General features: G+C 37.6%; 1 protein-coding gene across 1 annotated transcript in view; it reads left to right on the top strand.

Annotated features, from left to right (window-relative positions):
- Positions 1–7,866: 7,866 nt before the first annotated feature.
- LOC103372585 (mucin-5AC-like) overlaps positions 7,867–16,930 on the top strand; it is a 28,350-nt gene continuing 19,286 nt past the window's right edge. The window contains exons 1-10 of the mRNA XM_008302266.1: positions 7,867–7,942; positions 8,486–8,744; positions 9,833–9,947; positions 11,479–11,563; positions 12,691–12,797; positions 13,215–13,425; positions 13,547–13,672; positions 13,804–13,921; positions 14,880–15,018; positions 15,237–15,344. Of these exons, the coding sequence (XP_008300488.1) occupies positions 7,867–7,942; positions 8,486–8,744; positions 9,833–9,947; positions 11,479–11,563; positions 12,691–12,797; positions 13,215–13,425; positions 13,547–13,672; positions 13,804–13,921; positions 14,880–15,018; positions 15,237–15,344 (1,344 nt within the window). The remainder of the gene's footprint in view (positions 7,943–8,485; positions 8,745–9,832; positions 9,948–11,478; positions 11,564–12,690; positions 12,798–13,214; positions 13,426–13,546; positions 13,673–13,803; positions 13,922–14,879; positions 15,019–15,236; positions 15,345–16,930) is intronic.

Below are 16,930 nucleotides of genomic sequence, written 5' to 3'. Positions count from 1 at the left end.
TGGAAGTCAGGCTGTGCAAATGCTTGTTTTTGTGCAAGTTCCGCTGAACAAAAATGAATGCCAAGCCATGTCATGTGAAGTGTTCAGCTGGTTTGAACAACTTCAGTTCTGCAATGAGAGACATAACATGGCTGGCATGTTTGTGGAGCTAAAATGTTAGCCAATGTGATAAAGACATTTCAGACTAACCAAAAACCTGAGCATCAAAATAAGGTACATGTCTGACACTGTGCTGCATAAAAGGTCAGACTCTCATGACTCAGATTCTGAAAAGTCTTAAACAACATATAAAGTGTCATTGTAAAAGTTGATAAGTTCAACAAGTAGGACCAGACTTTTGCTGAAGAACGAGTGAAAAAACATTCTACATCCACTGATTCATCCTTTTAAAATGATCACCCGGCTTGTACAACTCTATAGTTTTTATAGCGACACATCCCAAAAAGAGCAACACTGAATCAGTCCACTAACCTTTCATTGTATGCGTGTCACAGTTTGGTGCTGCTCTGATTACATGTCAGCTGTGCACAGCAATCATCGATCTCTTTCGGAATACAAGTGTTTTCTTTTTTTTTATGTATTTATTTATTTGTTTATTTTGAGGATTTTTAGGTTAGTTGCTTCTAGCAAAAAAAAAAAAAAGTAGAAGTCAAGTAAGAAAATTATAAACTTTTTAGCTAAAAAGTTGATGTTTTGTCAACTGACTTAGGAATTAGTTTAAGCTATTTCCAAGTGTAAACAGATTGAAGAGATCTGAATATACACTGTGAGTACAGTTTGTAGTATTGTCCTGGAAAATGGAGACCCAAGTGATGAAGCCTTAAAATGGTTTAGATGAAATGTTTCAAGGTTTGCAACTGTTTGTAATATTGTATTGCTTGCATATACTGACATTATTTCAAAATTTTAAGAAGTAAACTTCTTTTGATTATATTATTACTGCACTGGTAGTTCTAGATAATTTACTAACACTAAGCCTCACAGCTCAACCCAGTATCCAATAATTTATATTCCTATACATTTAACTTGCTTTTTCAGTTGTTTTTGGGGGGAACCTTTTTTTTTGCGGGTTTCCTTTTTTTTTTACCCCTTTCCAATTCCTTTTTTATTCGTTTTTTTTTTGCCTTTTTTTTTTTTGTTTTGTTTTGGTTTTTTTGGGCCACCCATTGTTTTTTTAATTGGGGCCGGGGTTGCCCCCTTGTTTCCCCCCTTATTTGCAGGGGAGGTTTCAACCTTTTCAGAAAGGTTGTATTTTAACCCAAGCCGTGGCATTTTCCTGACCCTGACCAAGTTATGTTGGGTATTCTATGATATTTTCCTAAACCTGTCCCCATAGTTTTTGTGCCTGAATTGAGCCAGAAAGTAAATGAAAATTGAAAGTAAAGAACAACAGAAAGTAAAATGTAATACTCAGACAGATTGCCTTTCATCCAGCACGGGACACAAACTCTGGTCTTCTGGGTCAAAGCCCAGTCACTGGTTTATGTCACCAACCTCCCCTCCTGCATCACAATGTGAACTTTGTCACTTTTTCAAAGTGGCCACCTTTTTCACTATGCCACAGGCTGCAAATTCTGTTTATTTCAAAATGAAATGAAGTTACCTTCAAAACGTATATGGGAATGCAATTTAGTAGGATAGGAATGCAATTTTGTGGAGACTGGATTGCACAGCTGTACCAAGTAACAGGCCACTGAGTGCATTTGGTGCTGACCACCACGACCTGCCACAGGACAGATGCAGGCCCACCTGAAGCTCAAGTCACTTGCTCCTGTGTCACTACTGTTCAGCTGGAGTGTGTCATCTCACTTGATGTGAGTAGTGGCAGCAGAGCCAATTGTCCAACTATTTACTGACTGTTCACAGTTTAGTAGTGGTTTCACTTCATTAACACACCTGTCTGATCTTCTAGAAAGAGGAATTACAGTAAATTAAAAAATTATTCATTATAAAAAAATGTTCTTGTAAATGCATAGCTGGAAGTACAACCCAAACCTTATAACAAGCTGTGGACGGAATTCAACTTCTGAATTTATTAACACATTACAAAACAAATTGAAATGTTCTGTTTATACAGTTAATTAATGATATGTAAACTCCATTGATCTTGGACTAATGTAGGTATTTAGTGACATAACACAGTACTCTTGTTAGTAAGACAGAGAATAGTTTAGTAAAGATGCACCACAGGATGCATATCCTGGACTGAGTGAGGTGAGTCACTGTGGCTTTACGTAGGCTTCCCACATCAACACAAACCTAACAATCTTTACCCTCCTTAGAGCAACACGCGTCATGTTTACATATCTGAACAATGTGCCATATTGTGTTCACTTTCCAAACTGATGGGTGCGGACTGCTGAATATTAAGATGTCTTATGAATTGAATAAGCCATAGATAAGAAATGTGGTGTCAAAGTTTAATGTTATGTATGTTGTTTCCATTCATGTGTTTTAAGTCAGACTGCTGCGTTGCTGTGCATCATTTTTATTTATTTATTGACATATAACATTTTAATGTTTCAGCAATATAAAGCCAACCCAGTAATATATGTAACTAAAGATTTTTTTTCTTTATAATTTCTGCATAAATGCACAGATTTTGTTTTTCGTATGGAATGACACAAAAGTAGCCTTTTTAAACCCGATTTAGAGTGCATCAAAATACATGGTGATGAACATGACATGATGCCAGGCTGTAAAGAATGGATCTACAACTCCATTGATCAGGATGTGAGTCAGGAATGTGATTTTCCATCTGATACTGGAGCCCACATGGTTGTCCCAATACTCCAAAGAAATGTTCAAAGGAGAAAGTAACTTGGACAGTGACTTTTAAAGCAGTTTACTGCTTCATTTTGACAGCTAACAAAACAGACACACACAAGGGTACAGATGGCAACTCAAACCAGCATACCTTAAAAGTTTTCAAACCTGAACTATTTGTACATCACTTTCAAGCCCACTGTCAATTTGTGTCTAACATGAGGGGAGCTTGTTACGTTTCCTCATATTTGGAATTATACTGAGCCTTTCAAATTCCTGTGTTGTGTAATGTGTCATTTTGCAGGCCACAAGACTGTAATGGGACAATAACAGGATCCATGTGATATCATTCATTATACCATTTAAATAATAAATCATCATAAATGTGGAATGAATAACATGAACAGGGAATAAAATGTATCTAGCCATGGGCCAAACTGCAGCCGGCTAATAAACTCAGAGCAATTTGCAATCAATTCAATAAATAGGAACACATTTGGTAATACCCACAGCCAACAGCAATCTGTTTGGCTTTTTTTTTTTTTTTACCTTACAGGCTGCAGTTAGGCATTCATGGGAAATACTGAGGGAAGCCACGGCATACACATTAAATTTGCAAAACAGTCAGTAGAAAAGTAAACACTTAAGTGTGAACTTTGTCTAACAGTGCCTGAGGGAGTTTGTAGCGCAGTTTAAGTTTGCAATGCTTCCTTATGAGATGGGGTTAGTTTGGTAACATAAGATGAGAATGCGAGAGCTTTTGTCAGTGTCAGACTTTAAAATTCTAGCTGTTTCTTGGAAGCATTACATAGCAGTCCAGCCCCAGTACAAATTAAATTTGCAAAAGCAATAAGTAAAAAAAGAATAGTTAATTTGTTTAATTTGTTTTTGCCTAAAATATAATGAGAGGGTAAAGCACATTTTACTCGTGGAGCAATTTGAATGAAGCTTGAACTAACAAACATCTTCCTATGTGATCAAATGAGTACAATTCATATAAGTTGTTTGGTTTTTTAATATAGTTGTACAAGAGGAAATGTGAGCCTCTGGAATAGCGCCTGGAGATAAATGTGATGTGTGACAACACCACATTGAAAATGAGCTTTTTAAGTCATTCATTCATCAATATATCAATAGATTAAATATTCTTGGCATCAGGAGCTTGTATTGCACTCTTTAGCAGAACTAACTTGCATTTAGCATAAGTGTTCATCTGGCTCTACCATCAGCTCTGAGATTTTGCAGTACTAAAATGGTTTCACAAGTACATATGCTGATGAAAACCAGTATTACATAAAAGCTAGCAATACGTTTTGGAGTGACTTGCAAAGTGCAACATTTATGTACCACTTTGGCCTCTCAGGCAGGTTTACACCCTGAGTCTTGTTTGTGAATTAGATAAGAAAAGCACTGACATGTCTTAAGTCACTGCAGACCTCTTCTGTATAAAACAGACCACAATCTTTCCTTCGCCTTCACTGTGTAAATGCTGCAAGAGCCTAAACATAATCATAAAATGTTCAATAAAGCTGCAGTCACTTTGAGTGCTTATTGTATTGCAAGACTGGATGTGTTTTGCTAGATATCAAAAGAAATACACAGAAACAGGCTTGCACATAGAGTAGTAAAATTTGTAACATGAACACTATCAATCAAATCATTATTTTAGCAACCCTCTCCCAGGAATTATGGTCCTATAAAACTAAACTGCATGCTTATCTACAAAGGAGCCACAAAGTCCATGAAAGGATGGAGGCATAAGTCTTTAACAAGACTTTTACCTATGTGGAACCACTATTTGTAAATTTCTTTCTCACCTGTTTAGTTTCCCATCCATCCATCCATCCATCTATCCATTTTCTATAAACTGTTGTATCCTCTGTAGGGTCATGGGGGGCTGGAGTCTATCCCAGCTGACTTAGGGTGAAGCCAGGGTTCACCCTGGACAGGTCTCCAGTCTATCACAGGGTCAACACATGCCAGCAAATGCACCACAGTGCTGCCAGTGAGTTTCTCTATTCATGTATCTAATGTAAATGCCATTTAGTTGTATAGGAATAATTTTTTTTGGTAGACATGATTGCATTTAAGGTCTTTGGGTAAATGTCAGTGTAGTGAGTTTTACATGAAAAAATGTTTTACGTAAAAAGATTGCTCTATTGTGTTTTATATTACCCATAAAGTATAATCTGTATAGTTTCCCATCGATTGAAAGACAACATTAAGAAACTTGATTCTGGAGCATTTTTAAGCATGTTAATTTAGTGTTTGGAATATTTTACAGTAAATCAGCAGGCTGGATTTTAGGAATAGCAGAACAATGCCAGAAAGAAAAGGAAGGAAGTAATCTTGCTCCAAGATACAAGGAAAGGCATAGCATTTTAACAGGGAGCATACATTTTCACCTCATCTAGCATTTCTATTGTACTATTATTTCTGTGTTGCATGAAAATAAAAATTACAGAGTCAACTCTAGAAGACTGCTGAAGCTCCTCTTATTTGGATTTGTTTTGTCATTTTTCTGAGAGATCTCCCTCAAACATTAGCTGCACAAGCTGACTCTGTGCTTTTCACTCTTAAACACGCATGTCGAGTGCAAAGTGGTGTTGCACTCTAAAGCATACCATCAAGTACCACTTCTAAGGCACTCAAAAACAGTCTTTGTAGCTGTTCTGTGACTTGCTTTGGAGCTGGTCATTTTTCCAGTCACATATAAGATGCCAATGCTTCAGAACAAGTAAAACCTGCCACGTGTGAGAGAATTTGAAATGTCATACATTTCAGAGCAAGTTTGATAAGTTTGATACTTAGCAGTGTAGCTGTAGTATGGTGACCACCAGTTTAGTAACATGCATGAAGTTTTAGCAGCTTACTACACTTCAGGAGGTCTCACTTGAATGTCAAATGGCAGTAATTATGTACTTTTTTCATATCCACACTGAAGCATGCATTGGTTTTCAGAAGAGGTCGAAGTTTAAAAACCGATACTCTGCGGAAGCGTGATCAGTTCTGCAAAAAGCCAGTATGCTCAGTGCCAGTGTTTCTATGATTCTCAGACTATAGTCAGACAATATCTACTCATGACAATATTTATGACAACTTATGTTCCACTATCTAGGCACTAAATCCTACACACTGGATTTAGTGGCATCTAGTGAACTTTCAGACTGCAACTAACTGACTGCCCCTGACCTCACTTCCCTTGCAAGCAAACGGTGGCCGCTAAAAACACAACAAATGTAAAAGGCCCTTTCTGGAGCCCATGTTTGGTTTGTCTGTTCTGGTAAACTGTATGAACAATATATTACAACCTGATAAACTCTTTGGAAAAGAACCCATTCCCTCTGTAGATATGAAAGGGCTCATTGTAAGGTAGTGAAAAACATGCAACCACTTGTATTTTTAGGTGACTATACACTAATAAAAACAGAATTTTGAATATATTAATTCATATCTGTCCTGACTGACCCAAAATGTTCTTCTTTTTAAGTCAGACACTGAAGTTATTGTATTTAGCACTAAACACCTCAGGAACACACTACTTAACAGATAGTTACTCTGGATGGCATTGGCTTGGCCTCCAGCTATACAGTGAAAAACCTTTAAGTTATTTTCACAGGTCTATAGGATGGCCTTCTTTCACCTGCGTAATATTGTCAAAATCAGGAACATGTAGTTCCCTATTATCAGGATGTCCCAACAACTTTCTGAAAAAACTCTACAAAATGCTTCAGCCAGAGCTCTGACAGGAACCAGTAAGCGGCTCCTCGTAAAATCCAAAATCAAATTTAGATTCTTTCCAAACATATACAAAGGTGTTAAGGGCCAATCTACTCCTCGAGTTCCTAGAGTTTGCAATGCAGAAATAGAGACAGGGACTTCAGTAATGAGGCTTCTTTCTTGTGAAACCAGATTCCTCTTTGGGTTCAGGAGTCAGATACCCTCTCTACTTTTCAGATAAATCATAACTTTCCTTTTTGATGAAGTCTGTATTTAGAGCTGCTCAGGTGGATCTAAACTATCTTTAGTCTTGCTGATATAGGTTTAGACTGCTGGGGGATTTCCCATGATCCATTGGATACCTTTCCTATTCTCTCCTATTTCTCTCTCTATACATTTATATACCACTAACTTTGTGTCTTCTTTCTCCTATAGCATGTGTTTTGTCCTCTCGTATCTTGTTTTTCACTTTTTTCATGTTTCTGATCTGCAGTCATTGGCCTCACTGACCTCCAAAGTGTCTGTTGTTCTCTTGTGCATCGTACATCTGTTTTCTTTCAGCTATTATGTCCCATCCTCCCTTTACCCTCACCCCAACCGATCAAGGCAGATGGCTGCTCTCCATGAGCCTGCTTGTGCTAAAGTTTTTTCTTGCCACTGTTGCCAAGTGTTTGCGCAAAGAGAATCCAAAAGAAACTTTTTTTAAAGTTAATTTTTCGGCCTTTATTCGATAGTGAAGTGAGAGAGAGACAGGAAAGTGGGGGAGAAAAATGGGGGGAGGATGTGTGGGAAAGGGCCATAAGCGGGATTCAAACTGATGACCTCCACATTGGGACTGTAGCCCTGTACATGGGATGCCAGCTCAACTAGGTGAGCTATAGCGGCGCCCCGCAAAAGAAACTTTTAATATTTTGTGTTTCTCTGTATAATTTTGTAAGGTCTTCCCTTTACTATGGGAATGGCTTTAAAATGATATAGGTTATTTATATAAATAATATAAAATTGAATTGAAAAATGTAATTTAGTTTCTGCCGATAGAACCACTAGAACTTACACACTGGTCCTTGAAACACAGCTATAGTCAGGGACAAAGCAAAAGCCTGTACTGTTCCGTTTAGGATACTATATTAAAGTTTAAGCTTTAAATATAAAAATAAAACCTTAATTATTTATGTTTGCACACATTCATGTTTAGCCACACTGACTCTCTTTGCTGTGTATCCTGCACAATGAAGAAGCTGTTGTGAAGACAGTGACATTGATGTTGAGTATACAAACAATAATCTTGTGTGTCATGTAGCTCCGCCTTACCTGGCAGGTTATAAAGGGACTTGTCCTCCAGGTGAGTCCTCTCATAGTGGGTCAATCCTCAAGACCAACATGGGGGCTGCAGGACTCCAGTCGACACTATGGCTCATCCAACTAATGCTACTGACCGGCTCACTCTCTCAGACTGGTAAATGATGACCTGAAAACTCCTCACGGCTTTACACTTAGCAAACGCACTAAGACTGTAAAGGGTCATGGAGAGGACTGGGTATTTTCTTTTAACAGAGGTTAATTTGGTTGAAAAACAAAAAACAAAACATGTTTAATTAATTTTATTTTTAGATGATTTATATCATGTTTGGATGCTTAGTACACTTCCTGTTGGTGATTAGCTATTCTAACTGAAGCTGTTTCCGAAGATAATGCATATGTATGAGTTTAGGATCTCTACAATTGTTCCATCTGACCGTATGGTAGGTAGTTATATCATCCAGTGTAAGCAATATAGCCTTACTGAAGTTTCATAAATATCTCGTGCTGTGCATACTGTGATGAACATTCAGATGAATACAACTTTTTTTTTTTCTCTTTACTGCAGTAAACATTGTTCCTTCTCTAAACACAACGAACTACAATTCAGATAACTGTACCAATGCCTAATATTTATTTTTCTCAACTTTTCGTGTCAATTCAGAATTACGTTTTAATGTTTTTTTTGTATATTTTCTAGTTGCTGCATCTCACATTGGCCGAGTGTGTACAACTTGGGGACACTCTCATTTTAAGACCCTTGATGGAGATTTCTTCCAGATGGTTTCCACGTGTAACCATGTCCTGATCTCAGATTGCAAGAACATCTATGAATCTTTTAATGTCCAGATGAGGCGCACTGTAGTCGACGGCATCCCCACCATCACCAGCATCGTCATGAAGCTGGACGGGTCTGTGGTGGAGATCAGCCCCAACTCAGTGATGGTCAATGGCAAAATGTAAGTTTAGTCCAGATTAGTTAACTACATACAGATATTAAATTGATTGATGTTCTGTGCTATAGTCTGAGACACTGATATGAATTTTGTTCTTATCAATTTTACATTGATTTTCATTCAGTGCTGCAGTACTATGTGTCTTGTTCTGCTCCAGAACCCGCTGTGCACCTTAAGTTGACCAAAAAAAAAAAAACAAACAAACATATTATTAGCATTTTTCTGGGGCTTTCAGCCTCTTCTCAAAGTATGAACAGATGAATTTACTCAGTGATCATGGAGAAAGCTATCTTTGCTACGAGCTCAAGATGTGATAACTGTTTGCTGAGAATATCATAGATTCTTTAAACTTAGTAAAGCATGTTTCCGTTAGATTAGCTCCAATATGAACAACTTGTACAGACACACACTGAAGTTCAAAAGTTTGAGACCAAAAGCCAAAGTGCTTCCCGTCACTCAGTTTCTTTCATTACAAATGAGATTATCAGCTTAACAATTTGAATGGAACAATGAATCTCTGGAAAAATGTACATACATTTTATAATAGGTCAATTTTTGCTTTGTCACCCAACTGGGGTGTAATTGACAGGTTTAGCCAAAAACTAATAATGAATGCTATTGCAACATGATGTGAAAATATTCACGATAGCTATAGCATGTCTCTATTAGGGTTGCAAAGTGGCTCGGTGGTTAGTACCTTTGCCTCGCAGCAAGAAGGTCGCCGGTTTGCGTCCCAGTGAGGACACCCGGGATCTTTCTGCGTGGAGTTTACATGTTCTCCCTGTGCAGCGTGGGTTCTCCTCAGGTTCTCTGGCTTCCTCCCACAGTCCAAAAACATGTTGAGGTTAATTGGTCATTCTAAATTGTTCGTAGCCCTTTCCCACAGCTGCTGTCTTCTCACTTTTCAGGTGAAGCTAAATTCCCCTCAAACCAAGCTCTATGCCTTTCTGTGATTGTCTACAATTTTACAATTTTCACAATCAGTCATGTAAAGCTGATCAGTGATCAGTCTACTACATGTCCTCTCTTTAGAATATGACTTACTGTGTCATTGTCTTTCATTGTCTTACAACTGTCTATGTTTGCTGCAGGGTGTCTCTGCCACACGTGTCATATGGGATATCTGTCAAAGCGACCACATCTAGTATCTCTGTTGACGCTCAGCTGGGAATCTCGGTGATCTGGAACATGGATGACGCCATCGATGTATGAAGCATACTCTGACATATGCACACATGTCTTTCCCCATCTTTGAGCCTCCTGTAAACAATTTAACAACTTAGCCTGAATCTATAATCCATAAGTCTGTTATATATGCATATCTTTCTAAAGAAACACTTGCGTCTCAAGCAGTTTTGTTTGAGGGAAACAACTGGTGTTATCTTATCATTTTATTATTATCAACAAATATCATGAAAAGGCCTAAAGGCAACATTAATTTATCTCACTCAAAAGTATTGCCTGTGCCGCTGCAGGCGATACAGCTTATCTTTCTTTGCCACACAACTCCATTGTTGTCCAAAAGCTATTAAAACCAAATATAAAAGCCATAGTTTAGCACTTTGGTGACCTGTTATTAAGTGCAATGAAAATAGCTGGTGTTACCCAGTAATCTCAGATTATCAAATTAGCAACTGCAGTTACTAATCCATACTTTTGAACATTTCCCTTGAGGGAGGTGATAATACACTCAGACAATCCTTTTCACGATGAAAAATTAAACAAAACATTTGCTTCTATCAATGAGTTACAACTTTCTGTAGTTACCAGGACTGTCTGATGGATGACAGAGATGGGTATTTAAATGTATCGTGTTCATGTGATGCATGTAGATTTTGTTGTCATGATTTATGGTAGTTTAAATCAAATAAGCCACCTTTTCAGGGTTCAGAAAAATATTTTAATATATCATAGTTTTGACTGAAAGCACAATTTAATTTGTAAATGACACTAAAAATGGGTTCTTCTTAGTGGCTGGCCAAACTTTAAATCTGGCAGAGGTCTGCTTTGAGGCAGACAAACAGAACTTTCAAAATAACATGTATAGCTGAGGTTATGGGGAGAAGCCTTACAAACATTAATCAAAGTTCACTGCACAACTGCAATGACTCACTGTGTGAATTTGTGGGAAACGTTCTGGAGAGATTAGCACACCATATGAATAAGTCAGTCCTTTCAGTAAACACGTGGCTGAGCAGATTGCTTTATAAAGATTGGTGTGATTAAAGGATTTAATGATTAGATATTGTTATAATTCCATACTTAACAGAATCATATTTGCTGAGGTTGGGTGGGGACCATTTTTTCATAGCTTAATACCTCTTGATATAATACTCATAATGGGACTGATGACATTAGCCATTCATGACTAGAAACACTGATACTTGATATTACAAATATTGTTTTCTGTATTTCACACTTAATAAAAGGTCATGCATCAGTTGGAAAACAAGAGCTCTCCTATGACAATCACTAAAATTGCTAAAGCCAAGAGTTTACACAGCATCTTGCCTCCTGAGGTCCCCACGTGACTTAAACCAGTTTCCCTTTGAGGTCATGAGCTAGTTTACATCCTAAAATTCTTCTTTTTTTTTTAATGACAAAATGTCGAAACGTGTGATCTTAAAAAACCAAGATGAATTTTTAGGGGTTTAATTAGTGACCAGAATAGAACTTTAATTATGTGTTGTCTTGTGATTCTGAGTGTAACTATTATATATCTGGTGTATGTTCACAGATTGAAATCAATGACAAGTATCGCAGCCAGACATGTGGACTGTGTGGAAACTTTGATGGTGTATCCAATGAGTTCATTAGAGATGGTAAGATCCTTTTTGGTGTTATGGAGGGATAATATAGTGCAGATTATAGCCATGTTTCATGAATCAGTGGAGACATTTGCTTTGTTTTTTTAACTGATGAGTAGAACCAGAACCAGTAAAACTGACCTAATTTGTTTACTTGATTGATTGATATTTAATGCATTACCCATTTTAAGTGTTGATTTAAGGAATGAAAGACACTGTCGTCGTAGTTCAGCCTGCTATCAGTGTGAAATTCATTTGTTTTTCTGTTTTAACAACTTTCTTCTTTAAAGAGACACTTGACTTTACATTGAGGTCTTATAAGCATTTTTGATTGGAAGCTCACTAACCAGCATTTTGATCTTCCAGATCAGATTCAGGCATATTTAACCAGAATTCACTTGTCACACACGGATAATCTCCATTTAACTTTAACATTTTACACTGGCTGCATCCATTTTTTGGACCTCACATTCCCATTATAAGAAGCTGTGTTTGTTTTTTCTATCTTAACCTTTTTAAATTCAGGCCAGTTGTTCAGAAAAAAGAAACGGGTTCAAGATCAAGACTGAACTGTACTGATTTGGAGAGTTAAATACTGTCATGTCCATGAATTTCTGCTGTTCAGTGCAAATTAAATTTACACAAGTGGGACGAACTGGAAGCACACATGTAAACAGAGTGACAGTTTCTTACTAATGTGCATGTTAAAAATTGCCCTCGCAAGTAACTGTATAACTAGATACCTACTAACTTTTTCTCAGGAATTTGCAATCAATTTTAATTTTTCACAAATGTGTAACTGTTACATTACTGGGGAGAGTTTTGCATTTCATGCTATTTCATTTGGAACTCTGGGGTCAACCTGTATTATCTTCAAACTCTTTTACAATACTTTCCCAAACTGAGAAAAAAAAAAAATCTGAGATTTTTAAATTCCTGAGGCTACTGATTAGCAGATTTGTACTTAGCAAAATAAGATTGTCTGCACATGATTTTAATTAGTTTAACATTCCTGTATTTTGCTACAAACTGACCCAAAAACACAACCCAAAAAGCATTTTTGCTCCAATTTTTTATGTAAGCACAAGGTACTGGGCTGAATAATCACAATGACCATTTTTGTGTGATTGACTGCACTGCAGGAGCGGTGTTGTCTGTGACAGACTATGCTGAGTACTACAAGGTAGACGGACCCACAGAGAGCTGTGAGGAGTCTGACGATAACCTGCTCCTCAACTGTGACAACGCGGTACCTCTAACTCTCCTACTCTTACTCTTTGTCATAGTCCAGATAGATAGATAGATAGATAGATAGATAGATAGATAGATAGATAGATAGATGGATAGACAGATAGATAGATAGATAGATAGATAGATAGATAGATAGATAGATAGATAGATAGATAGATAGATAGATAGATAGATAGATAGATAGATAGATAGANAGATAGATAGATAGATAGATAGATAGATAGATAGATAGATAGATAGATAGATAGATAGATAGATAGATAGATAGATAGATAGATAGATAGATAGATTAGGATTAGATTAGGATTAGATTAGGATATTAGCAGTTAAATGTCCAATTTGTGGCACTGACAGTATTGTACACAAGGTTATATTTTCTTAAGTTGTATCTCTTATACTGAAACTTGTTTTTCAGCAACTCTGTGACAAGATCTTCTTCAGTGCTCCATTCGGAAGCTGCCTGGACCTTCTTGATGTGGGAGCCTTTAGTAAAGCCTGCATGGTGGATATATGCAACTTCAGGGAGAATACTGAGTCTGTTCTCTGCAAAACTATCTCAGAGTTTTCCAGACAGTGTGTCCATGCAGGTGGCAACCCTGAGCAATGGAGAACTGAAATTTTCTGCTGTAAGAGAAGTCCTATACTGTAAATTTGAATGTTCTGGTCTTTGCTGTGTTGTTTGCCTTATGTTTTTCTGAATTTTTTGTTGTCAGTGGTACAGCAAAATTCTAACTTTTGTCTCCACAGACAAGGAATGTCCTTACAACATGGAGTTCTTGGAGTGTACCAGCGCATGTCCTGACAGTTGCTCCACTCCTCAGGCCAGTCGGACATGCAACACTCACTGTCATGATGGCTGCAGTTGCCCTGCTGGTATACACACACACAGTTTGCACTTTATATGCCAGATGAAAGTACACACAATACCATTCCTTTCTCAAGCACAGAGTTAAACATAATGAATATTGTTTTATTGGTGTTGTTTTGTTTCTTCTCTTCCTCAGGACTGGTCTTTGATGACATTGGTAACAGAGGTTGTGTTCCATACACTGAGTGTCCATGTGTGCACAACAACAAAATTTACAATTCAGGAGAGTTCTACTCCCACCGCTGTGAACTTTGGTAATATGAAAACTTTCCACATAAAACTAAATACTACAATCATAATCACCTAAATTTGGACTGTAAAATGTGCATGTGCCTTACATCCTTAAGTATTAGAGAAACTAATTAAGGAACACTTTTATTGCATCACCCTTTCTACAATTTATGTGTAAATGTGGCTTGCTTTGATAGTTTACTGAAGCAGCTGCAGGTGGCAGGTATATGAAGGACTTCTGTAGCTCATGTTTCTCGTCAGCCTAATCTGTGTATTTAAGTCTCTTCACTCCAGCAAACATACATGTTCTGAAAGCAATAAGCCAATGCAAAATAATTCCCTTTGATATATTTGGTTTAGTTCAAACCTTTATATCATAATTATGGCAAGATTACTGTATTAACACAGTTTTCACCACATGAGGGCTATTCCATTTCAAATCATGAGAGGCCTTCTATTCAACCATTACCCACTTGCCTGAAACTCGTCAAATGCAGGTACATATAGCGCAGAAAAAATCTAAAGTTGACCTCTGCATGATTAATTTTTATGTTAAAGTGTGCTCAAAGATGGAGCTTTAGACATTTCAATGGGATGATGAGATATCACAATTTAAAAAAAAAAGTCAGGTTTTTATCCTTAATTTTTCCTGAAATATTGGCATCAAACACAGCCTCTGCAAAAATAAAAATAAAAAAAGGACTGAAAGTGCTTCAACTGGCCTTAAAAAAATCTAAATAAATAAATAAATGTAAAAATTAGACATATATGTATTATATCAAGCTTAAATTTTAAAAATATTCATAAATATGACTGCTTAATGCTATAAATATGTCAGGCAAATCACTGATGGTCGAGCAGATTTTTAAAAATATATTTTTCATTTAATGATTTGAGATGGAATGACCCATAAATTATCAAGTTCATTATATAAAATATTTATTATGACGTTTACATCTGTGTGTGTTTGTGTCCTGACAGTGTGTGTGAAAGTGGTCAGTGGAAGTGTAGGGAGGAGGATTGTCCAGGAACCTGTGCTGTGGAAGGAGGGTCACATATCAACACTTTTGATGGAAAAAGCTACACCTTCCATGGGCATTGTAGCTATATTCTGGCTAAGGTAGTACACACAGCTAGTACACACTGTTCGTATGCCACTACGTACACATTACATCTCACCACATCACACCATTTCAAACCAGAAGCGTGGATCAATAAACCATCTACACAGAGAATGGCTGTATGACATGAGGACATAAGTTAAATGAGATAATTGTCCCAAATCAGATGAGTGTTTGTGATTGGTGACATGTTTTGACAAAATGTGTGTTGCGGCAGGGTGCTGACGCTTCATATACTGTCTTGGTGGACCTGGAGAAGTGCGGTCGGACTGACAGGAGGACATGCTTGAGAGCTGTAACTCTGATTTTACCCGGCAATTCTATGGTAAGCGTCAGACATAGAGATGTATATTAAGTTATGTTCCCATGGAGACTCACCATAACCACAACTTGCTGAACACTAGTCCTCCCCTCAGCATTAATCTGAAAATACCCTTAATCGTAGTCTTCATTCTAAAATTGAATGATCTCCATTTAAGGGGCGTTTGTCCCCTAAAAAGAGGCAGGTCCCCACCATATAACCCCTTTCACACAAATACTCTGTTCCGTTATTCAGACGGCCAGGAAACAGGTCGGCTGCATGTCTGAATGTGCACCCTGGTCACATATCTGTAAAGTTAGTGTCAGTAATCTTATTAGGTCAGACATAGTAACATGTCCCTATCACATTCAACATGGCACAAGTCTGAACTGAGCCATCACAGGAATGGAATGACATGCACAAGCAGCAGTATATTGACTTGTATGAAGTGATTTGTAAAGATTTTTCCACAATTCAACTTTTGTCCGAAACAGAGACGGTTAATACTCACTTTGTGTGACAATATCACAACACACCTTTTTCCCGCACTTTGCTCTCCTATTTCAAATCTCTTAGGGAACAAAATAAAATGTCCATAATAATAACACCTTACTGCGATAAAAAAAAAAGACCCCAAACAGCTTAAAGGTTAATGACATGTCTTCTCAAAAGTGCGTTTTAAATCTCCAATTACTGTAAAATTCAGCCGCTCGCATGCTGACGAGGACCAGACGGCAGGCCCACATTACACCCGTTGTAAAGTTGCTGCATTGGCTCCCTGTCCGCTATAGGATCAATTTTAAGGTTCTTTTACTAGTTTTTAAATGTCTTAGCGGCCTTGCGCCCACTTATTTATCTGATCTGCTTTTACCATATCGACCCTCTCGGGTCCTGAGGTCCTCCGGCAGTGGCCTTTTATCCATTCCAGTAGCGAGAACCAGAACCCACAGTGAGGCGGCATTAAGCCACTACGGCCCCCACCTGTGGAACAGCCTGCTGGAGAGCCTCAGGACTGCAGAGACTGTCAATATCTTTAAAAGAAGGTTAAAGACACACCTTTTTAATCGAGCTTTTAATTAACCTTTAACCTTAAGTCTTTTTACATTCTTACCGTTTATTTATTTTTTATCTTATGTATTTCACTATTTTAATTTTAATTTTATCTTACATTGGGCCTTTTATTCTTTAAAGTTTTTAGTTTTATCAGCTGCAGTTTAATGTTTTGTCACATCAGAACGGTCCTCAGGGTGAGTCCTGAACTTTTTGTATGACTGTTAAAGAAATCAGAGACAAACTGGGCTGTGAGTTATTTACTTGGTTTCAGTCTGATATTGTATTATTGTGTTTTATACATCACTTCGGGGCTGCAAGGTGGCGCAGTTGATTAGCACTGTTGCCTCGCAGCAAGAAAGTTGCCGGTTCATGTCCTGGTAAGGACACCCGGGATCTTTCTGTGTGGAGTTTGCATGTTCTCCCCGTGCAGCGTGGGTTCTCTCCGGGTTCTCCGGCTTCCTCCCACCCAGTCCAAAAACATGCTGAGGTTAATTGGTGATTCTAAATTGTCTGTAGGTGTGAATGTGAGTGTGCTTGGTTGTCTGTCTCTAAGTGTA

This window comes from Stegastes partitus, unplaced genomic scaffold, assembly GCF_000690725.1.
Source record: "Stegastes partitus isolate 25-593 unplaced genomic scaffold, Stegastes_partitus-1.0.2 Scaffold1783, whole genome shotgun sequence".
Lineage (NCBI taxonomy): Eukaryota > Metazoa > Chordata > Actinopteri > Pomacentridae > Stegastes > Stegastes partitus.
The sequence above is the reverse complement of the archived record's forward strand: the minus strand, read 5'-3'. Positions and strand labels throughout refer to the sequence as shown.